Source organism: Onychostruthus taczanowskii, unplaced genomic scaffold (genome assembly GCF_017590055.1).
Source record: "Onychostruthus taczanowskii isolate IOZ18803 unplaced genomic scaffold, ASM1759005v1 scaffold70, whole genome shotgun sequence".
NCBI classification, from domain to species: domain Eukaryota; kingdom Metazoa; phylum Chordata; class Aves; order Passeriformes; family Passeridae; genus Onychostruthus; species Onychostruthus taczanowskii.
In genome coordinates this window covers 374,676-398,205 of record NW_024504787.1, presented here as the reverse complement: position 1 = coordinate 398,205, position 23,530 = coordinate 374,676, and the positions used below count along the sequence as shown (strand labels likewise).

Sequence of the window (23,530 nt, the reverse complement as noted above, 5' to 3'; positions counted from 1 at the left end):
AGATGAACTAATTTTCTCCCATGGCCTTCAAGTCAGTGACTTAAGGAAGGTGCATATCCCTGTCTTGCAGATTTAGCTTCATGGTTGCTGTTTCTTTCATCGTATAGTGTGGCTCAGGTGTTTGGTGGTGCAGATCAGGGCTGCAAGGAAAATCCTGCAGAAGAGGAGGGTATGGGGTGTTCAGAGGATGCTGCTTGTCCCCACTTAGGATGCTTCTCACCCTGCTCCATCCCAGCTCCATGATGCCTTGGCTTTTTGTGTGCCCTGCTCCTGGCTGGGAGGAGACATCTGTTGCCTCAGTGTCTGCAAGGCAGAGGACAAGGCAGGAAAGGAAAATGGGACAAAATGGGACAAGATGGCTCAGGTCTGAGAAAGGAAAGGAAGAAGTAGGATGGAAATACTCATGTAAGCATTAGCATGAAGGACATAAAGCTCTCACAGCCCTCCTTCGAGGGAGAAATTGACAGAGAGCTTTTGATGAGGAGCCGAATGGAGATAATGTGCCATCAAACAGCACGAACTCTGCCTCCAGCATGCAGACAGGAGCTTGGCATAGCGCACCCAGAAGCACTTACCTTCCTTAATGGCTGGGCAGAGCCTCCCAGACCACCCCATTACGAGCTGCCTCCCAGGCGAGCTGGCATGAAGTGCTTGGCCAGCGCAGGAGCAGTAGTGCCACAGAGCCAGAGATGCTCCAGCCCCAAGAGTCCCAGCCCCTCCAACTGGGTGTAACGCAGACCCTGAGAGTACAGTGGGGCAGCACACAAGTTTGGGGTCAAACCTGGTTAGTTTGTCTCTTTTTGAAGTTGTCTGACCCCGCCAGGAGCAGGAAAAGCCTTGCACCAGCCACAGGGGGCCGTGCACCCTGCATGTCACAGTGACGGCATTGCTCATGGGGCCACCACCCACAGCAGGAGGAGCTGGTGGCCCAGGGTAGCAAAAGGGCTGTGGTGCTCTTGCAACTGGAGTTTCAGGGTGGTGTTGCTTGTGGGCAAAGCAGCACTCACTCCCCCAGGCTCTCCACCAGCACCCTGCAAGCAGCAGGCACAGCTGAGCTTATCCTGGGAGGGCAGCCCAGCAGAGACACAAGAGGAGGGGGGTGCAGCCCCAGCACAGGGCTCCTGCTTTTCCCCACGAAGGAGCTAACATGCCAGCAGCTGCTGGCAAACACAATCCAGGGCAAGTATCAGCAGCAGGAGCTGGCTCCTGCTAGGAGGGGGCCAAGTAGTGTTCACCTCGCACCCCAACAGTGCTCCCTGCTTTGCATGAAAGAGGAGCTTTGATTGCTGACATCTGTAGACAATGAGATAAGAATTAGAGTTATTCCTCTAGGCATAAATGGTATTTCTAATCTCATAATCCCTTAATATTGTTCTCACCAGGATGTGGCTAGTGCTAATCCCAGAGAGTTTGTTCTAGGGCAAATTTCAGGGAAGCCAGGGAGGTGCAGGAGGAGGGGTTGCCCACCTTCTCTCACTTCAGCCCCAGAATCCGTTCTGGTGCAAAGCAGGCAGGGACAGCAGGTCAGGCTGCTGCCCCTCTTCCCAGCTGGAGGATGTCCACTCTAGTAAAGAGTCATTTCTGAGCCCTTTCACCAGTGCTGCAAAAAGCCACTGCGGGTGTTGCTGACCCATCACTGCTCTGGGTTTGTCTCTTGGCTGATTAGGCCTGTAGCACCAGCAGTAGGCTCCAGCCTGGTTTAGTCACTTGGCTGCTTTCCAGAAGCAAATACTGATCTCTGAGGAGCACCTGGGTTTTCTGTTCTGAAGAGGTGCAGTGAGGGAAACATCCTACTCCTGCAGGGATGCAAAGTCCAAGTTTCCCAGCCAGGTGAGGGTGATAAGTGTTTTGTAAGGACCCTGGGCAGCCATTGGCCCTAATTTTGCATCCTCTTTGGGACACTGTAGGGAGAACCACTTGGGTTGCTCCTTACGCCCTGTCCTGACACTGGTGTGCTGGATACAGATGTGCCTCTCTTCAGCAACACACAGTAATCTTCCATCCTGGTCACCTTGCAGGCACAGTAAAGGTGGAAAGTGAGCTGAAAACCTCTCACCATCTAGTACCAGAACAGGCAGGGATTCCCACTTCTCTTGTCCCTGCTGTATCTTCCTTTCTGCAGCCCAGCTCAGCTTGTGTGACAGCTCCAGTGGTACTGGACCTCTCCAGGGGCTTGCACACCACTTCCAGCAGGAGCTGGGATGAAGTTCAGCCTGGCAGGTTGATATTGGGCTCCTGTGCTGCCTGCAGCCATGACCATCCCACCATGGCACAGAGATGGAAATCATGCTCTGGGCACCAATCCATCCCAACAGATGGTAAGGGGCCAAGGTAGCATTGTCTCAAGGAAGCAGCTTGCAGTTCAGAGAGCCTGGTGTGTGCAGACACAGGTCTGTGCCTTTCCTGTCTCCTGGGTTCCTTTGCTTTTACAGCAGCTGTTGCTTCTCCTGCCACTTCAAGTTTTTCCCCGCTTTATTCTGCAGAGAGGTTGTAGAGGCAACACAAATGCTTCAGCCATATTCTGGGCATCTTCATCCTGGCAAGGTGAAAGTGTTGGAGGTGGCTTGGCAGCAGTAAATACCCAGAAAGTGTGTGTCTGTTTGTGAAGTTTGGAGAGCCTCATGCTGGTACAACACGCCCATGGCATGGGCATGCAGCAGAACAGGGGGTGTGTGAGGAGGCTCTTTCTCTAGGGAAGCATGCCCATCACTGTGCCCTCCACACTCCTCTCACACCATCCTATCCACCAGCAGCCTTTCCATCTGCCTTGCTGAAACCTGTCCATCACTGCCTTGCAGCTCTGAGCAATTTGTTGCTACAGCTACATTTTTCCATGCAGGGAGAGCTCAGATCTCTGCTTAGGTGAGGTCTCCCTCTCATTCTTCACGGCTGGAAGGGAAGGGAAGGGAAGGACAGGGCTTAGCCTGGAGGCCAGGCACTGAAGACTGTGGCATGTGAATACTGTGATGGCAGGACTCAGGACAGACTGGTGTGATGGTGCAACCTGTCCAGGAGTCCCTTAGTCTCTTGCAAACACTGAAACTCTGAAAAGTCCCTTGGAAGAGAGAGTTGGATGGTGTGGGTTTGTAGTGAGCCAGCCTAACAGTGCAGCGTACATCCCTCCTGCTCTCTGAAGGGTGGCAATTGGAGAAGGAGCTAGCAGAAGCCCTCATTGCACTCAAGATGCTAATCTTCAGACTCCTAAGCAGTTTTCCCAGAAAGAAGAAATTAATAGGATTTGCGAATCACTGGCAACTTTGGAAAAATGCCCTGGAAGTCAGAGCCAGATGAAAATTTTTGTTGTATATTGTTATATAGTTAACCACTTGTGTTCAAGATTTTTCTCATTTTATTTTGGTTTGGTGAGGTTTTTAATTAAATCGGAGGGTGCTCCAAAAGGAAGAGCCCTGAAAACCCAACCTTTCATTTCAAGTCACCAGAAGCAAGAAAAACAAAAAAAAGCCCTGCTGTTGCCCTGTTTCTGTTGTGAACAAACAGGCTGCAAAGCAGCCACAATGTCTGAAAACCTTTGGCATAGCCAGATCTGTGGTGATCCCCTGGACAAGGTGCTAGTAGGACAGTTTGCTTTGTACCCATTTGGGTGGTCCCTGTGGTCCTGCTGGGTCCATGGCTGTGGGTGGGTGAGCAAATGCTGTTCTGAGCCCCCTAGGACTGCTGTGGGTGCAGAGCAAGGGCTTACCAAGCCCTGAGACACGAGGGTGGGAAGGACACAGGTAAATGTGTCCATTGACACTAGGACTGTGAACCTCTGCCCCCTTCCATGCTTCCCATCCCTGGGTGCCTCTCCCTGTGCAGGACTACCATCTCTCTGCCCAGAATTTGGCTTTGCCCCGTGTCAGATTTCGGACATAGAGTCCTTGAGATCAAATAGATATCCTAACTTTGCCTGATTAGGGCATCCACATCTGCAGATGGAGGGCAGTGACAGCATTCCCTGGACTCTGATGACCTCCAGAAGTGGATTGTGCCTGTGTTATCTCCCTTCTATGAACAGCCCAGTCCCTATCTCTTAAAACTTGTTTAAACCAGCTCTTTTTCTCCTTGGGGCTGGGATATCATTGCTGTTCACAGCCGAAGGCCCTCATGCCTCCATGGAAATCATCCAGGGCTCCACCAGGAAAAGCAGATAATTAAATTCAGGCCCTTGCTTATCCCCCATCAAGCAGATGCAGCATGATGGAAGTCCTACAGAGACTTTATTTGGGGCAGGGGGCAGAAATTTCAGTATTGAACTTCCCCATAGCAGCTGCCACTATGTGTCCTCTGAGCCAGGGACCTGCTCCCCCTACCCGGCCATGCCTCGCTGGCTTATCATTTCCAATCCTATCAGAAACAAAACTGCTGCTGCTTAATGCTTCATTACAGGCTGTTATGTGTCTCCTGCACTGCCCAGGAGAGCAGCAAGGAGGGCTCTGACTCTATTTAATAACTGTTTCATGGCTCCTAATTGACAGATAAAAACGCTACTAACTCAGTTTCATCAAACATAAACCATGGGCAGGAGCAGCGGTGCCCTTCTGGAGCCAGGGTGGCAGCACGAATTTTGATCCATTATTTTGACATGGGAAATCCATAATATGCTAATCTGCCATCACAATGATGGGTTTATGCCTCACTTTTTCCCCCTGTTGGTTTTGGCTTTTGCAGCTTGGGGGGAGTTGCTGGGGAGGGATTTGGGGAAGGGTGACCAGGGAAGACAGAGGAAGTGAGATGGTGGCTGGTGCTTTATCCTGAGGGGTCTTTCCCATGAGGGGCTGCAGCACCCCAGGCGTGGTGCTTGGCAGTGGGGATTGGCTTTGCAGCCTGTGGGGATCCCTGTCTGTTCACCTCAGGACTGTGCCTCACCCTGGCAGGTCCCCAGCCCCAGGACTGTCACACTGTTGTTGTTAGGCTGAGCCACACTTGTACCTGGGGAAGATTCACCAAGATTTTCAGCTCTGGTAGATAAGGACATATATGTGCTCAGATGAAACAGGTAAAGATTTATTATTGTAATTTGGAGATGCTGGTAAATCAGGGTGTTTCTCTGTGCCCTATGTGGTTAGCAGGACTGTGTCATTCCCTGGGGAATTCTCCTCCCTGTTTTGCTGGTATAGGTGACCAAGTGACCCAGACTTCTTCCATGCTCTGCACTCAGAAACTTCAGACAGAGAAACCCCTGCTCTTTCCAGGAATAGTAATGATAAATATTGGGATTTAAAAGCCATATGCTGGACTTGAAACCTGCTATTCAAACAGTTTGGGATTTGCCTTATCAGATGCCACATGGGGCTGGCACTCAAAAAAAAGTCTTTGGAAATGAGATTTTTCAGGGCTTTCTACTCCCATCACAATGACTGGAAACTTAAATACCAGCTGGGAGGCCCGCAGGTATTTGTGACTGCTGCTGGGGTTGATTGGTACCTGGGGTAGGAGCAGCCTCGCTCCCAGGAGGCGTGGGCAGAGGTGGATTTGCAGAGAAGTGTTGAGGGCTCACAGCTCTGTGTAGAGCAAAGCAAAGCTGACGGCCACTGAAGGCATGCTGAGAGGATGAGAGGTTATCAGTAGTGAGCGCTTGAGGGATAACACGGAAGGTATTGATTTAAATAAAAATCACCATAACAGCAGCTCTAACAGTACCCTGTGGGTCACCTGGAGGAGAATCAGAGGCAGCAGAGCTCCAGTGCTGCCACACTCAGAGCATTTCCTAGCTGGAAGTATCATGCTGGAGAGAGCCAGGACTGCTGCCCATGCCCCGGAGCAGGGACAGGGAAGCAGGCACTATGCCAGGTGTGCAGCACACACTGGGACTCCTAAAGAACATCACTGTAGTGAGGTGAGGCTGGACCCACCGTGACCCACGAGGGCACACCACGCTGTTTGCAGTTCTGCTGGGAGCCGCAGTGCCAGGACATGGATATCCATGATCTCAGCCAGTTGCACAGCCCCGGTGGAGGTCAGATTCCCGTGGTGTGAGTCAGCTGCATTCCTCCCCAGGGTCAGCGAACTGTGCTGGGCTTCAGCGGCCTCAGCTGTCTCCTGCCCTGGCGCTTGCAGTGATTAACTGCACTGGGGATGCTCGGTTTGGGTGGACAACACAAAGGCTAAGGGTCTCAGGTCGGCTGGGGACAGCTTCAGAGGCTCCTCCACGGGAGAGGAGAGGAGCAGAGCAGTTTCTTGGCCACCCTTCATACCAGGAGTGCTTTTATCAATGGGGCGTGAAGGGGTGATAAAATGCTACCAACTGTCCCCATAGACAGCTAATCCATCGGTATGGATTTGTTGTTAGGGAATCCGGCGGGCCGGTGCGGTTCCTTGTAGCTGGCTGTAACTCTCCTGCCGTGGGTACAGCCACCTGCAACACCAGCTGTCCCCACCACGATATGAGCCGTGTCATGATGTGCTGTCAGCAAACAGAGATGTGATGCGAGATTACAGCCAAGCTGTCAAGGCAGAGAGGGTCTCAGCACGTAACAGAAGGGTTTCTCCACTCCAGGGATTTTTGGATGTGGAGTTTTTAGTGTGGTTCCATCTGATCAGAGTGCTTCCATGAGAACTGGGTGTTTTGCAGAGGAAACCTCCCATGCCCTTCAGCTTTCCCATCGAATCTGGGCAGACCATCTGCTGGACCTGCTGCACAGACAGCACAAGGTGGATCTGCATTACCAGATCTCTTGTCACTTCCTGCTCAAAGGAATTAAAACCACCTGGAGCAGCCCCCTTCCTCTGGGAGGACGCAGCTTCCCTCAGGCCAGCTCAGTCTGGTTCTGATACTGAGCAGTACGTGTAAGGGTCACTCCAGCACATTCATGCACTACAGTCAGCAAATGGAGACACCCACCCAGCCTGGATCCAGCCCTGGTCCTGCCCACTGGGCCGTCCTGGGAGCATCACACACCTGATCAGTACCAGCTTCTCTCTGAGGACAAAGGCAAAATGAGCAAACTCACCGGCACTGGAAAGGCTGCTGGGAGTGGTCAGCTGCCAGGAGCTGTGGCTGGGAGCTCCCCATTGCTTCCTGTGGTACCACAGTGCCTGCTTGACACTCAGACTCTGCACTGAGACAGTCACTCAGGTTTAATGTCCCTGTAAATTACATGTGTGGGGCTTTTTTCCAAATCAACCTTCTTGTAGATGTGAAAATCCCAGTGCAGCGCCGCAGCCCTCCCAGCAGCACCCCTACACTCTGCACAACCCCTCAAGGAGCTTATTTCTACATGGAAAACCCCACATGGGGCAAAACTAAAGGAGCACAATCAAAATCCAGCTGTCTTGGGCTGCACAAGCCTTACTGCAAGTGAGTGCAAGCCAGTGGTAGTATGAACACAGTGTCAGCATCTGCAACAGAGGTAAGGATATTTCCAGCACTCTTAGAGGCCAGCTTACAATGCTGGGATTCTCTCCAGCTAAACCACTTGGGTTCAGATTTTCACTAACCCACCTCATTTCCTCATTTTTCTTAATCTCCCAACAAAAGTTGATGGCTGCTGGCTGCTTTGACCAGCTCCTTGCCTGGAATTAAAGGACAAACTCCTGGCCACTGGTGTTGCAGGGTTGGCTTGTCCTAGGACGATGGCAGTAGAGAATAAAAGAGGGGTAATAGAGAGTAAAACTGCAACCAGAGAACTTTGGCCAAGCAAGCCAGCTTTGTCCTCAAGAATTACAAGATGATTGACCCCAATATCCTTGTACCATGGGACGAGGCAGATGTGTGCACTCCCTGCAGCATCCCTGTGATGTGGGATGTGAGGAAGACCTGGGGGCCCAAGGCTGCTGCCTGCCCTGCTGTGTGGCCCCTGCAGGGCAGGATACTGCCCTGAATAGATCCCTCTTTGAAGGGCTGCCAAAATGCAAGGGAAGCATTCAGCCCTGATATGAAGACTTCCAATGGCAGGGAATCCTCTTGAGACTTTGGCAAGCTCTTCCAGGTGTCAAAAACATTTACCATGTTTTATGCGTTTTTATCAGGCACTGATCTCTTCCCTGTGGTGACCAGTGACAGGACCTGAGGGAACGGCCTCAAGTTGTGTCAAGAGAGATGTAGGTTGGATGATAGGAAAAGGTTCTTCACCCAGAGGGTGGCTGGGCCCTGGGACAGACTCCCCAGGGAAGTGGGAAGCAAGCACCAAGCCTGACAGAGCTCAAGAAGTGTTTGGGCAATGCTCTTAGGCACTTGGTGTGCCTAATCCTAAGAGCAGGATTTGATGATCCCGGTGGGTCCCTTCCAACTCAGCATATTCCATGATTCTGTGAAAATGCTGCAGACAGGTGTGTACACCATATAAAGGAAAGATTCAATTTGCTGTCCCCAAGTGTCTGTCTGTCCCCATCAGGCACAGAAAGAGTCGAGACAGATTGCTTAGCCCAACCAGTTCCTTTCCAGGTGGTTAAAGATGGATAAAGGCAACAGAGAGCATCAGCCCAGCCCTTCAGAGAGGTGAATCCAGCTCTCCATGGCAATCCTGCAGTTTCTCACCAGGCTTGGCTCCCATCAGGCTGGCATCTCTCCCTGACTCAGGGCTTGGGGAGGACAAGATCTGCCCTGCATATCTTCACTCTATGATTCAAGTCTTCTAAATTCTGCCTTGAGAGACACATCCCACATCTTGAAAGGCTTTTGGCCATGTCAGGGCCAACATCCCCATCTTGTAAACCCTCAGCTCAGGCAGAGCTCAGGTGGTTTTCCTTACTGAGATCTATTGGCAGCTTTACTTTTAATAGCATGTACGTGATGTGGAGTGGGATAGACCACTCCAGCTATGGCTGGCACATTATAAATCTCAGAAAGAAAAAAAAATGCAAAGGGCCAGGAGACTTGGGGGGGAGGGGGGGGGGGCATGAAAAAAAAAAGCAGAAGAAAGAGGCTGTTTTCCCAGAACCCTAAAGCAGACAGGGGTGGGGAGCGGGAAAGGCAGGGTCGTACGGCTCGCTGGGGCAGAGTGTGCAGTTGTTTATACTGGAAATGAGTTTCTGTTTATTGCAAGCTATGGTGGGGAGACCACAAAGTGAACGTAAAACAAAATGGGAAGGGTGTGGGAAAAGTCAGGGGGGGGGGAGCGGGTGCCTTTGACAAACTCCAGAAGTCACGTCCAGTAATAAATCAAGCCGGGATCTGTCCCGGGACACAGGACCCAGAACATCTGCTTGGGCTGCAGGGAAGCCAGGCAGGCGAGGAGGGATCTCCCAGCCTTGCCTGGGGCCAGGCAAGAGACAGAGGCTTGGTCAGCTCAGCCACCCATGGGTGCTGAGCTCAGCAGTGCTCAAATGCCTGCAGAGGTGACTGAGCACCTGGGGTTCAGCAGGGAGCTGCAGTCGGGGCTGAGGGATTTAACAGGCATCCTCTGTCAGCCTCTCCATCCTCAGTAGCCTTCACTTAACTGCTCTGTGCCTCCATTTCCCTGTAAGGTGACTGTAAGGTGGCATAGGATGCTTTTCTCCCATCTACCACTTTTCCCAAGCCTTGCAGCAATTCCCACATGGGCAGGCAACTCCTGCATCATTTCAGAGCTTAGGCATGGTGTAGGTGTCACCAGGAAGGGAGGTCCACTGCCCAGTTCCACGGCAGCAGGAATTAGTATGTTAACGGGGCTGATGGTGAAATGAGAGACAAATCCCACAATAACTCCACTGGGACCAGCAACGCATCCATTCTGTGTACAGACTTTGAAGGTATTAAGTGCTAAGGATTTTGGTTTGACATCTGAATCCAGCTGCATTGTTGTGAGAAGCCCTTGCAGGTTATTGCTCCAGACCAAACTTCCATAAATAATCTATTGCCTTGGGTGTAGTGCTTCGGAAGGGGCGGTGAATGTTTGTTTTGCTGATTTAAGCATTCCTATCCTCTTCTTCCTTTTCCCCTTCCCTGGAAAATGGATCCTATTAAACACTGCAGATGACACAACACATGCCAATACATTTGCAACCCATTTTGGCTCATAGCGACAGCTGCTTTCGAGCTACAAACTTCCTCAAGTGTCCAAGTAAAGCATCAGCATGGGGGTGAAACAAAGACAGTGCATCTGCCCCGGTGGTCCTGGCCCAGTTCTTGCCTTTCCATCGCATATTAGTGCAGAAAGCAGGATAGAAAGCAACTGAGATGCATGTGTGAGTTAGGACCTCAAAAGTAATTTGAGTTTCACTATGTTGGGCCATGGTTTGAGCTGCTCTGCCATAAAGCCATGGGTGCTGCTGTGGGATCTACTCTCCAGAAATGCCTCTGAACAACCTTCTGGGCATGGGACAGGTACCAATGCTATGCCTCCATCATCTCCCTCTGGCAGACAAACTCCAGATCTTCCCATACTCGATCCTGGTGAGGTTCAACATCATGTCACCACTGGAAAGGGCCAAAACTTTTCCCCACTTACTCCAGGCCTGTTGCATTCCTTCCCATGCTGCTGGTGACTTATACACCATGGGACAGACCTAACTGCATTGGCATTAAACCAGTCAGAGCTGTTTTCTCTGCTCCAGTAGAGGATGGCAAACTATTGGGCAAACCCAAACTGCTCTGCCCTGTCTGTTTTTTGCCATTAGAGCTTTGCAGCTCTCGTCTGCAGCCAAGCCCTGGCTCTCACACCTGTCCCAGCTGCTCACCTCATCTCAGAAGGATTGTGAGCCATCTGTGTGCATCAAGAGGAGAGTCCCTGTTGCAAGAGGTGTTTGCAGTGTGCTTCTGATTCATGATACATGTGAGCCCAGACACCACAGCATCCTTATGCTGCTGGCAAGGTCCAGACCACAGGCCTTGCTCTTCACCTGTAATTTTCTGTGCAACGCTTCAGAGAGCACAGCAAAATCCTTCAGTGACTCTAATAACATTTCTCTCCAAAGCTCTAGGGTATTTCCCCCCCATCCCTGTGAAGTCATGCTTCAGGTCTGCTGAAATCCTAGCAAATGCCTCCTAAAATCCCCTGGAGCCCCTGCGACAGTTTATTGAGAGTCCAGGACTGTTTGACCTTGGAGGGTTGAGAAAGGGAGGGGACGAAAGAGCAGCCCTAGTCTTCCCTGCCAAACTACTTGATCCTTTGCTGAGCCCCTTGCAGAGACCACAACACAGTCAGAAATCTCTCCCAGACCATCAGTGGGGTGTCTGGGCACAGTGCCTTCCTCTCTCCTCTGCCCCAGGTCTTTCAAGCATGTTCCACTGTGCTGGGCAGTGCTGCTGCATGAACAGTGTGGTGTGTTCCCTAAAAAAGCAGCAGTGCCCCAACCATCTGTGCATGGTGCCCATCCCAGCATCGTGGCCCCCTCATCCTGCCCAAAACAGGTTTGTGAAGCTCCGGGTCACAGCTCCTTCCCTGCTATGGTGCTTGGAGTGTGCAGGAAGGTTGCCCACCCTGTGGGAGCTCTGTGCTGGGGACTCCCACCATTCCTCAGGAAATAATTAAAACACTGATAGCAATATTTTTAAATGACAGTAAGTGCTTTAAGTGCTTTCTATTTCTTCTTTGTTGTAAGCAAATCAGAGGATGCGTGGCAGGCTGCTGTCCTCCACGAGGCGGGAGAGGCTGTGCTGAGCATCCAGATTATCGCTGTCGGGGCAGACTTGGCAAAGATGCTGCTATTGCCACTGATCCGGTGCTGATGCTCCCAGGGAAGGTGTGTTTGTTTCTGGGGTTTCGTTGTTAAAAGACCATCGATAAATTACAGGGAGTCCGGAGGAAAATTGATTAAAGAATTAAAAGATATCGTATGACCTAAAGGGGAGATTAGGGGAATTTAGTGAGGTGCTTGCTGCGGAGTGGAGCTGCGGATGGTAGGGAGGGAGCAAAATGAAAACAACCTTGCAAAGGTGGTGATTAGAGCAGGTGGAAACAGTCTCTGTGAGTAAGTGAATTGGTTTGTGCCTCACGTTTTGTTTTGCAAATGCTAGGCTCTCACACACGGGTGGGAAGGGGCTCCCCGAGCTGGAGCTGCCCTGGCAACACAGGCCATAAACATCCCCGGGGGTTTGCCCGCTGCTGCTTGTGGGGATTTAAGCATCGAGCCAGGATTTGAGGAAGATGAGCGTCGTGTTCATAAAGCAAAAGGCCTTTTTTTTTACTCAATTTCTTTACAGATGGGCTGGATAATGGGACCTCCCTTGAAGCTAGCTGAGTTAAGGACACAGCTATTACTTCCAAATGCAGTGAAGTCCGGAGCTGTGTGACTTACATCATCCCAAGGACCTCATTGCCTTAAGAAAAGAATGAGGCCAGGGTCTGATTCAGGCCCGAGGATAAAAAAACAGACATTAGTAAAGAGAGCATGGTATTGAGTAGTGCTGTTAGCTGAGCTGGTATTGCAGCCCAATACCTCCAGAAATGCCACACACTTGTTTTTCATCTGCTTGAAGGACACATTTTGAGTGAGCTACAGAGACTGATGTTCTTACTGCCTCCACCCCAAGGTACCAACAGGGGAAATTTCAGCTTGAACTGGGAACACTTGTGCTGTTAGTGGCATGTCGGGTATTTTCTCAAAGCCAGAGAGTGAGCAGCTAAGGACTGATGTGGAGACCTCATTTCCTATGATAAATTAGGCATCTTCCCAAATGCCTATCATTACTGGGCTATCATCATCCCTGAGCAGCCAGAATAGCCCCACAAACCAGAGCCATCCCCTGTGGTGTCCATCTCAGCTCCATGCCCGCCACGGCCCTGTGCTGTGGCTTTTCCAGTGTATCATGCAGAAGCACAGGTGGCATGAGTCAGGTGGCTTCTCTGGATGTACCAAGGAGGCTGACTGCTGCTGGGAGGACTCTCACATATCCAGGGTGGGAACAGCATGGGCAGAAGCTACTTCTGGTCCTGTGTCAGTTCTCTACACCCACCTCCAGCATCTCCTATGGCTCCAGCCCAGCTGTTTTTGCGAGGAGCCTGTCGGTCGTTTCCCAGCAGGACTGCAACAATGACGTGGAGCTGGGCAAAGCCACCAGCATTACAGGGGACAGGGCTCTCCCACACTCACAGCAGGGTCCCAGGAGCTGAGGCACAGGCACAGGCTGCAGATCAGCCTCAGGAGCAGAGCAGCATCTCACCAGGAGGTCATGTGGAGCAGAAGGGCAGCCCCAAGGATGAGTCGCTGACCAGGGGATGCTGAATCTCTGTGAGCAAACCCAAATGCAGTCAGGATGGCCAAACGCAGGATGAGCAAGTGGCTCCTCTGCCTGTGCACACATCTGGTGCACCACGTGATACAGATGTCCACTTTTAAGCCTCCTGTCCTGACTGAATCCAAAGTAGAGCAGTCAGTACAGGCTCAAGGGCACGGTGGGGTCTGCCTTGTGAGGGGATGGAAGAACAGACTGCGACATATTCCTAGCAGAACATGTGGGTGAAAGGAGAGGGTGGTTTTCAATAAGTGCTGAAGGAAAGGAGCTTTACATGCAAAAGCCAGCGCTAGTGTGAGGAGAAAGTGGGTAGGGGGTATATGTGCTTGCTAACCACTCCGATCAGCTCCTCCTGCCCAGACAGGAGAAACCCAAAAATATTCTCCTCTGCTGCTGAGAGAGTCAGAAACCTCTTACTTCTTCCTCTCCATTTCCCATGGGGTGAGAGGCCTCTCTGCCAGCAGGTACTTCCCTCACTGGGGAAGAGGAGAACAGAGAAGGGGACATATCCAGACTGCATGTCAAGAGAGATGAAGAGAGAGGAGGCTTTTTTGGAGAGCTGCTGCCTGTTAAAGGCAGCCCACACTCCCCCACTGGGAGATAGCTGGTAATATTCGTGGCTAGCTTGTTGCTCAGTGCATGACAAAGTGCTTATAGCTTCCCTCCAGAGGCACCTCCTGGATAAATATACAACTTCCAGGAGTTCTGGTGGGACAGCTTTGCTGAGGATACATGGCTGTTGATGGTCCCAGTTGTGTCTGATCACACCTGGTATTTTCCCTGTCTTCTCCATCTGAAGGGAGGATGGATTGCTTTCTTGCAGCCATTAAATAAGGTGATGGAGGGGGCAGGGGCATTGCATGGTGTAGGCTGTGCAGTGGATTTCTGCCTGGAGCTGGGAAAAGAGAGAGAAGCAAGTGCTGAGTTCTCTGCTGCATGCAGTGCAGGAACGGAGGCAGGAGACCCTCGAGGTCTTCAATACCTGAAGAACCCTTGGGATCACCCTGCATTCCCCCTGCACGACCAAAAAAGGCACAGCTCTCCCAGTCAGCACATAGGGATGTTTCCTCTCTATGGCTTTTCCAGCTGAGCTCCCAAAGGAGGTTGTCGGGTGTCTGCAGGCTGCTCTGGTCAAGCCTTTTATCAAGGAGAACCAAGGAAGGCAGCTACTTCTCCCTGGAGACCAGGGCTGTGGTGTGCACCCGTGTGCACTGACCACAGCCTCCTTGGGGTGTGGAGCAGTTGCTGGGGAACCCGTGTGTTACAAGGAAGCATCCTGTGCCTGCATTGCCTTGGCACAGTGCATCCAGCCCCACATCAAGGGGAATGGTCCCCTGGAAGGAGAAATTTTTTCAGCAGGGACTGGAAAATCCCATGTAATTTATGCTCTTCATCTTTCCAAGACATTTTAGAAGAGACAAGCCCAGCATTTGGGTGGGTGGGTGCTGCAGGGGCATGAAGCTCTCCTCTCCAAATCCCAGCTGTGGAAAGCCCTGAGAATGTGCAGAAACAGAGCACATCAGCCCCCTGCTCGCCCTTCCCTGCTGTCCGGGCGTGGCAGACTGGCATCCTGGAATGCTCCAGCCCTGAGGTGTAGGCGGGGATGTGCTCTCCATCCCCGGAGCCTCCCAAGGCCCCGTCTGCCGGCACTTTTCCCTCGTTTGCTGCACACTCCCTCACCCCAGACCGCTCTCCAGGTCTCCAGGAGCTGGACGGGGGCCCGGCACAGTCAATCCCAGAGCAGCCGGTAACGAGGTTTGGTCATTACTGCCCGGGGCTATGTGCGAACCAGTGACCTGGCTCTGAAATGGTTTATGTTACATGCAAATCCCCTCGCAGAGGTGTTGGGGGAGGAAAGCCGGCCTCGCCGTGAACTCCCTGGGCTGATGAGCAAACCCCAGCGCAGCAGAGAACTTCCCGTGCCCGGCGGCTGCCGCATCCCCCGAGCCGCGGTACCCATCCCAGGGGTACCACACCGAGCACCGCGGCCCCGGCCCCGCTCCAGGACTGGCGGTGCTACTGTTATACACAAAACAATAATCAGCTGCCGTAACGAGGATGCAGAGTAGCTGAGCTGGCTTCCCTGCTGTTGTGCCGGCTCCAAGTGGAAACAGCTGCATTTGGTTTGGTTAAATGTTTTATTTACTCACAATTATCCCAGATAACAGGTTTGCGTTCGTTTGTTCAATATTTAATATTGTTTCAGAGCAAAGCTGCTCTTCGGTTTCTGGTGGAGGACTCGGGGGTCAGAAGGGACTTCCTGCTGTGGTGTGGTCCCAGGTGAAGGGTGGAGGTGTCCAGCATCCCTGCTGGGCATCACTCCCTAAGGCTCCTGGCCTAGAATGCATGTGCCATGGGAATAAAGTCACCTCCAGGAGCACAGCTGGGTTTGGAGTGCTGGTGTGCTCAGCAGGATTTCCCTGGGACAGCAATGTTGCCAAGCACCAGCTCTGCCGGAGGGAGTGGGAACAGGAGTGTCTGTCATGGGTTTGGGATGGCAGATGGCTTCTTCTGCCTAAATCGTCTTCCCATAGCATCCTGCACCTTGGGAAGCACCTCCAGCAAAGGATGCCATTCCAGACAACCAGCCCACCCTGTGTCAGGGTTGCCAGAGCCCCTCTGCTCTTGCTCTTTCCTTTCACAGATCAATGCTGTGAGGTTTGCTTGATAATTTTCTGGAGGCTGGAGAATGGTCAGGTTTGAGGAGCAGCTGTGCTGTGCTGGAAACAGCGTGGCCTCATGCATTGCAGGGTGGAGCAAACTTCAGGGAGCCTGTGATCACACTGGGAGCTTGACCTGTCACTTTGGCTCAAAGTGGGATGCTCTCCTCTCCTCTCCTCTCTTCTCTTCTCTTCTCCTCTCTTCATGCCTTGACCAAAAATTTACAGCATTGCCTCTTGCCATGCTCACTGAATTTTCTGCAAGGGAAATGAGAAAATCCATAGCTTGGTTTATGAGCCCCAATCAGTGTAAAACAGGGCCTTTTAGAAATTTATCTGTTGCTGAGTCCACCTTTTTCTCTAGCACCTTCTTGGGGAATAAATTCTTGCTCTTTGAGCTGGGGAGATGGCTCCTAGGTGGCAGCAGGGTCGGGGGTGTTTGGCTGCAGCTGCAGGTGTCCCTGGCTGATTTTGGGGGCTGCCAGGGAGGTGATGCACTGTTAAGTCTGAGGGCTGGGCTAGGTGCTGGCTGAATGTGGGCAGCTCTGGTGATTAGCTGGGATGCCTCACACTCCAGAGGGATATATCTTCGGTGTCTAATTTCAAGAGAAAGGAATGTCCCCCTGAAAATGTTCACTTGCTAAGTTTGGGGTGGCTTACACTGAAAGGGAGAGATGCAAACCCTGTCTCCATCATTTGCCCAGGTCACCCAGGAGGTCAGGGAGAAACAAACCCATCTCATCCTGTGCCCCTGCACCCCTGGGTTCTCTAGTTCTCTCTCAAATGAATTTTGCTGCAGCAACTTAAAAAAAAAAAAAAAAAAAAAAAAAAACCACACACAAAACCAACAAATTAAAAACACCTGCTTTATCCTTCTTGAAGAAGTGGTGGCTGTGAGCATGATGTTCCCAGAACATAGGGAGCATCACCTGCTGTCCTCCACACCCCTTCTCATCCTCACACTTACCCAGGAACAGATGGTCAAGGTGAAACAGAGCAAATTCAAAGCTTCACCACCCTCCCTTTCTCCAGCAACAAAACACAGTTGCACCCAAACATTTGGGTCCATGGCAGGGACGGTCCCCAGCCACAGCCATGCTGCACTCCAGCGCAGGTGGCACATGGCAGACAGATGCTCCCCTGGTACACCTGGCAGTAGAAATATGATTTATTCATCATTGTTTTCTTTGTTGTTTCCTACCAGCCTCCTGTACACAAACAGGCTTTTAGAAGAGCGGTGTCAGATAAATAATACATCGTGCTGGCAGCCAGCATGTGCATAACAAAAGCATCTGTGTAGATGCGTGTGTGGACTAGCAAGGTCTGCTGCTCTTGTGCCCACGTGCTCAATGCTGGCATCTTGTGCCCGTGTGGATTCCTGTTGTGCTGTCCAAGCCTCTGCAGCTTTGCTTTTGGTCAGTTGGGTGGTTTTTTTGCTGTATTGGTACGTGCCCACCACACCACACCAGTGGTGTGAGAAAAGTCTGTGGGCGATGATGTGTTCCTGCCGTGGGCACTTGGGGTGCAAACAGCAGGAGTTTGGCATCAGAACAGCACTGGTTGGGGGGTTATCCCCCCGTGGGGGGCTCCTGCCCATGTGCAGGCAGGCTGTGTCACAGCTGTACCTCTAGCTCAAGCACATGCTGCTGTCATGGACCCTGGAGTTTTAGCTGGCCCAAGACAAGATGATGAGTTATGCAGGTGACCCCAAAAGCACACTATGGGCTCATTATCCCCCATCAGCCCAGCACCTGAATGTGCCCCAAGTGCACCAGAAAAAATACCTCCTACAGAAGTGTTTGAGAGGCCTCTTAAAACTTTTATTGGTGCTATTTTTTGTATCCCTCCACCTGTGGAGCAAGGCATCTTTAGTACATTCAGCCCTCAGCAGGAGAGGAAAATTATAACTGATCCATTTCAGAAGCCTCTAAAAGTGACCCAAAATAACTTTTCTATATATAAAAGTGTCATGATTTTAATGTCCATTATCTCATGACCTAGCAGAGCTAGGAAAAGCTCTTGTACATCATTTTTAGTGGTTTCTAAAATGGATTGGTCACACTTTCCCCCTGCACAGTGGGACTGAGGGTACAAGGACAACTGGGCTTTAGAGATGAGGAGGGAAACAAAAATCTGTTTCTGTACTGGTGTATCCAGAGCTTTTTCATCCTCTAGGAACACTCGTGGTGCTGTTCCCAGCTGAGCAGAAGTGCTGAAGCTGGTCAAGTGACAGCTGTTTCCAAAAAGCTGTAGAGACAGAGTTAAATGGATGCAAAGCACGGGGCACTGTGTGGTGGGAAAGCCAGCTCTATTCCTGCCACTGGTCTTTTCAGGGATCTGCAGAGACAGTGACCCTGGCACCAGCTTTCACTGCTGTGGCAGACCCAGATTTTGCTGGAGCATCTCATAGTTTGTGAGCCTTGATGGGATGTGCTCAGCTCTGAGCTCAGTCTGAGCCTTTCTTCACCTCACCCAGAGCTTTTGCAGCGAGGCTGGATGCAACCCAAGCCTCTGGGAAGCTGCCACAGCCAGGCATTAAACATGCTGGGTTTTCAGAGAGGACATCAGCAGAGCACATGGGAGAAGTGGCTCCCTGCCATGTAAGAGGTTAATAGACAGATTAGAGAGGGCAGGAGCTGTTTGTGGCAAAAGGAAAAGAGCTCTGCTTTTACAAAGTTCAGCAGCTCCATGAAGCAACACAGATGTAAGTATTTGCCAGAATTAGGGAGGCTGTGTGCAGGAGCCCGGGGAGGAGTGCCCAAGTAGCTCAACCTGTTGTTCAGGCTGTTTGTGGTGTGGGGCAGGTGCTGAGAGCTGGACATCATCTGAGGGAGGATGGAGAAGATTGGAGCAGGACACCCCACACCCAGCAGCACTGCCTAAAACCTCAGGGCAGAAAAAGCCTTTAATGCTGCTCCCTTGATGGCTTTGTTTTCCTCCATTGCCTTTCTTGCTCTCTCTGTTGGCCTGATGGGCTGGCCCACCTCCAAAGACAGCATTACAGCGCGCTGGATCGATTGGAGCCTGCAATTTTATTTGCTGTCTTTAAGAGCCTTTGATGGGCAGCATGAGCTGTGCCAGCGAGTGCCTTTCCTGGGAGAGGAGGGAAGAGGAACAAGGTAGCAGGCTACCATCTGCCACAGGGAGATGAGGAACCTGCCACCAGCTTGGAGAATATACCATGGCTGGGTGGGCAAAGAGAGCCCTCCTGGTGCAGCAAGGCAGCTCAGAAGGGGCTTGCAGCCCTGTCCTTTGTGGTGCCTGGCAGTGGTGGCCACGGTCACCCGTGTGGTGTCATGGTCACAGCCCTCTGTGGCACACTGCACACCGTGCCATGAACCTGCTGCCCAGCAAGGTGGAAACTGGGGTATCTGCCTCTCAAATCCCTCCTGGGACGCCTGTGGCTCTGGGACTGATGGCTCTCTGCAGAGATGGAGGTTGCAGGAGTGTCTATGTGACAGCTTGTGTCTGCCCAGAAAAAGGCGGCAAAGGTTGGGCTGAGACAGGCTTCATACAGCAGCTTCCCTTCGGCTGCATCCGTCCTTGAACTCTGCATCAGGAGGGCACGGATGCGAGGATCATTTTGTCTCCCTGCCCCAGTCTCTCCTTCCACCTCTGGCTTGCTAAAAGACACCAGAGGGTAAGAGGTGGAGCGTGCTGGGCATAAAAGGCTGAGGTTGCTGTTGGGGACCAGCCTAGAAGGAGAGGGCAGGATTTTCACGGCATTCAGTGCTATGGAAATGGGCATCTTCAAAGGCTGCTGCAGAGTGGGGATCGAAGCAGGATACAGGATGTGCAGCCCTCCCTCCTCCTCCCAGCAAAACGAACCTGGAGGAGTGAGCCCGCCCCAGCCTCCTCAGCGGAGGAATTAGCACAGATCACAAAGACAGTGGAGAGAAGGGAGATAAATCATCCTGAGATGGACTAATTGTGGCACATAGCAGCGCAGCATCTTGGGCCGTGCTGGTAGGGCTGGACCCTGCAGGACTCCAGGAATGCTGGAAAAAGCCCCGCCCGCTTCAGCCCGGCTTCCCTGCCACTCCCGCTTACGGGCGGAACAGCTGAGCGCAGGCGGCGAGTGTGCGAGTCACCTACGGTGGCATCCCCAGTGTCCCCAGCATCCCCGTGCAACATTCCCAGCCCCATCCCGGTTTGCCGGGTGCCGGGCAGGTGCTGTTAGCCCACAGTGCCACCACGCGGTCACCCGGCATCCAGAGGCTGTCCCCAAAGCCCCCGAACCCCTTCAGCCCCTCCGGGACACCTCCCGACCCCCAGTGCACCCCGCAAGCAGCAGTGCTGCCCTTGCTCCCGCAGGCAGGGAAGGGGTTAAGGAGGCTGCGGGCAGGAGGAAGAGGATGGGGCTGTAGCAGGGATCAGGGCCTTGTCTCTGGCTTTGCGATTAGCCATTCTGTTTTGATGTGGAGGGTCTGCTTGAATAATCTAACCCGGAGGCTCATTAACCAGGTCTGGCCTTCGTCTGTCGGCTGAAGGCTGAAATGGCCATCAGGAGGAGCGCGGCGGCACAGCCTTCCCTCCCGCCGGCCCCTCTCCCTCTCCTCCCTGCTCCCTGACTCGGCTGCACTTGGCTCCCTTGTGAACTGTTTGCGCCCTCTGAGCCCTGCCCCAGGGCGCCGGCGGTGCGCAAAGCCTGTGCCTCAGTTCCCCTTCTGTAGACCGTAACAGGCTGTAGAATCCAGCCGCAGCTGGAGCTCATTCCCGAGAAAGCCGTGCCCCAGGGGCACCCGGGCTGTGGGGCTGAGGAGGCTCTGAGGCTGCCGGGTCTGCTCGGTTTGTTTCAAACCACCTGCTTGGAGAGAAGAGCTTGTCCTGGGATATTCACAGCGGATGGATGGGGATGAGGGCTAAGGAAGGAAAGGAAAGAGGGAACACCACAGGATCTGACAGCCTTTCCAAGGGGAATCCTGGTGCACATCCAGTCCAGTGTATTTTATGGCAAGGCACTGTGCCATGGTACTGCTGTTAGCAATCAGTGCAAGTGCTTGGGTACCAAGAAGAGTTGACTTTGGTGTCAGATCAGGTAAGATTTTTAACAAAAAGGGTAAAATTTATCAGCCAAAAGGTATCAAATCTCATTCTTTGCATGCACCTTCCCCCAGCATCTTGCAGAGTTTTCCTGCAGCCCTTGCTGTGCTCCTGCAGAAAGCAGAGTGCACTGCACATGCATCCAGGAAAGCCAAGTACAGCGTGAACACTTCACTGGATTTAAAATCCTCTTCTGCCTCCAACCTCTAGGATCAGCTGACGATGAGGCCAGAGGAAGGCTGCTCCCACTGAGTGCTCTCATGCTGTCTCCTCTTGCCTGTGCAGTAGAGCCAGGGATGCTCTTCCTGACACCAAAAGTATTAACACTCTTAGTCCTCTTGCAGAGCTGGATTTTCTCCACTGGTTTCACGTTGTTCCTCCTCATATTACCAGTGGTCCTTCTTCCTCCCTTTGGCAACCTCTGATCATTTGGAGGATCATCCCTCCATAAGTTTATCACTCCCCAGGGATGTGGCAGACAAAGCTGTGAGCAGTGTAGATTAATGGGGTCAAGAGAGCAGCACCTCCTCCTCATCAGCCACGTCTCTGTCACAGCCTTAAAGACGATTTCCCCTGGTACCTGCAAACCATCTCTATCACTCCATGCCTCATTAGAAGCAGTGAGCTGCCCAAGGAGAAGGTGAACTTTGCACAGCCCAGCCCAAAACAAGGTGTCATGGAGGACCTCAGCAGAAGACATGGGACAAAGACCCCCAGACCATTCCAGCATCTGATAAGCACAGGCCAGGCTCCCCTTGCAAACTCTCCCTTCCCAGTCTGGCAGCAGCTGGGAGTGGTGGGTCATCCCTCTGCTCAGAACTTGGTGATAACCCCATCTCAGCAGGTTAATTAGGTTAATTACCCTTTCTCTTTCCCTGGCAGCCCCCCCAAAGGAGCCAGTGCTGATGTGCCGGTCCAACAACTACCCGAAGGGTTTCTACTGCAGCTGGCACCTGCCCACTCCTACCTACATCCCCAACTCCTTCAACATCTCTGTCATGTAAGTATCTGGGAAGAAAGGGTGCAACAGGGTGGGTTTCAGTGCCCGCAGCCTGGAGCAGGTCTCAGGTAGTGCCATGAAGTCTTGGGGCACTGGGTCTGACCTGTGCTGAGCATATGGCATCAGTGTCCCAGTAATGGCATGGGGAAGGATTTTCTGGGGACATACAAACTGGATGTTTGGGACCAGGACTTTGCGCCAAGAAAGTTTCAATTTTCTTAGAAGGGACCAGGAGAGTCCCCATGCCCCAGGTCCCCTTTCCATGCTTCCTAAGACCATCGCCTCTGCACCACTTGTCTGTAGGGAATGTTGTGCCTGCTGGTTTTTGGCACATTTGGGACATCCATGCTCTTTTCTGGTGTAAGCTGGCTGTTGTTGGGCAGCAGCAGTGTCTCTCACCCAGAACTGGCCATGGCACAGCCATGGGCATGGCATCATTCCCTACCCTGAGCCAGAGTTCTGGCACAGCCCTTATACGGGCTGATGCCATGTATTATCTGAGGTTTGTGTCACCATCAGGAGACCTTGTTTGTCCCATGGGAGGGCCAGACCCAAACCCAACCCCAGCAGGGTCCCATTCTTTCCTTGGGGCCAACATGAGGATGTTCACTGAAGCCTCTGTGTAGGCTTAGAAGAAAACCTCATACACAGGAGCCCCCACAATTCCCTGGCAGGAGGAAAGCAGCCTTTTGTCTGCAGCAAGGGCTGGTGCATGGGGACCACTGTCTTAGTGGGGATGCAGAACTGCAGTCTGTCCTCTTCCTCCAGCAGCTTGGGTGCATCCACAGGTAACTGTTCTTCTCATCTCTGCTTTCCAGACACGGCACAAAAGACATGGTGTGTGAGAAGGATGCCGTTCCCAAAAACAGGTGTCACATCAGATACATCCAGCTCTTCTCGACAGTGAAGTACAAGGTGACTCTGACAGTCACGAATGCTCTGGGCAAAAACTTCACCACTCTCACCTTTGACGAGTTCGCCATAGGTAACTTCCACAGCAGCAACTGGCCTCTCCAGGGCGGAGCTGGGCTTGGCTTGCTCTGCATTGTCATCCCTTGGGAAGATGGGGCAGGGAAAGGACTGGCTCTCCATGGAGTTGGGGTCTGAGCCACTCTGGCATTCCCCCTGTGTCCCGCCCATTCTCAGGGCCCTGCTGGCACCTGAGCATCCTGGGGGAGGCAGGCAGAGTGCCCACAGGCAGCCTCCATGCTGGTCACATCAGTGGCCTGGTGTCATGTGTGATCCCACTCCCAGTGGTCCAGATCACCCATGGTTGCCGAGTTCTTCCCTGCTTGGGATGCTGGGGAAGAAGCTGCCACATATTAGGACAGAGAGCTGTGAAAATTGTGAGGTCCAAATGGTGTTGCCCCTCAGAGTGTCCCTGAAGGAGAGGTTTGGTGTATGTACTGGAAGCAGAGTCATGGGAACTAGGAGTGGAAGAGGCATTAAAATGTCCCATTCTCTTGTCTCCATCCTTAGGAAAAAGCTTTCCTATACTCAAGTCCCCCCAGCCCTTACCTAATATTCTCCTAAGAACCGTATTCCTTCTTTTGCACCTGTTCACTGCCCCACCAGGACAGCAGATGCTGTGCAGTGTGGGACAGGGAGCAGCAGGCCCTGTGGACTGGGGTGTCCATGTCCCAGCCTGTGCCACAGGGATGCTTCCCAAACATGTCCAAACCCAGACAGAGATACACCCCTGACTGCGAAGGGTGGGCATGAACTGAGCAATCC

General features: G+C 52.4%; 1 protein-coding gene across 2 annotated transcripts in view; it reads left to right on the top strand.

Annotated features, from left to right (window-relative positions):
* Positions 1-23,530, top strand: part of CNTFR (ciliary neurotrophic factor receptor) — a 200,862-nt gene that overhangs the window by 156,007 nt on the left and 21,325 nt on the right. For both annotated transcript variants that reach the window (XM_041421948.1, XM_041421949.1), the window contains exons 6-7: positions 21,679-21,796; positions 22,615-22,781. In XM_041421948.1, coding sequence (XP_041277882.1) covers positions 21,679-21,796; positions 22,615-22,781 — 285 coding nt within the window. The remainder of the gene's footprint in view (positions 1-21,678; positions 21,797-22,614; positions 22,782-23,530) is intronic.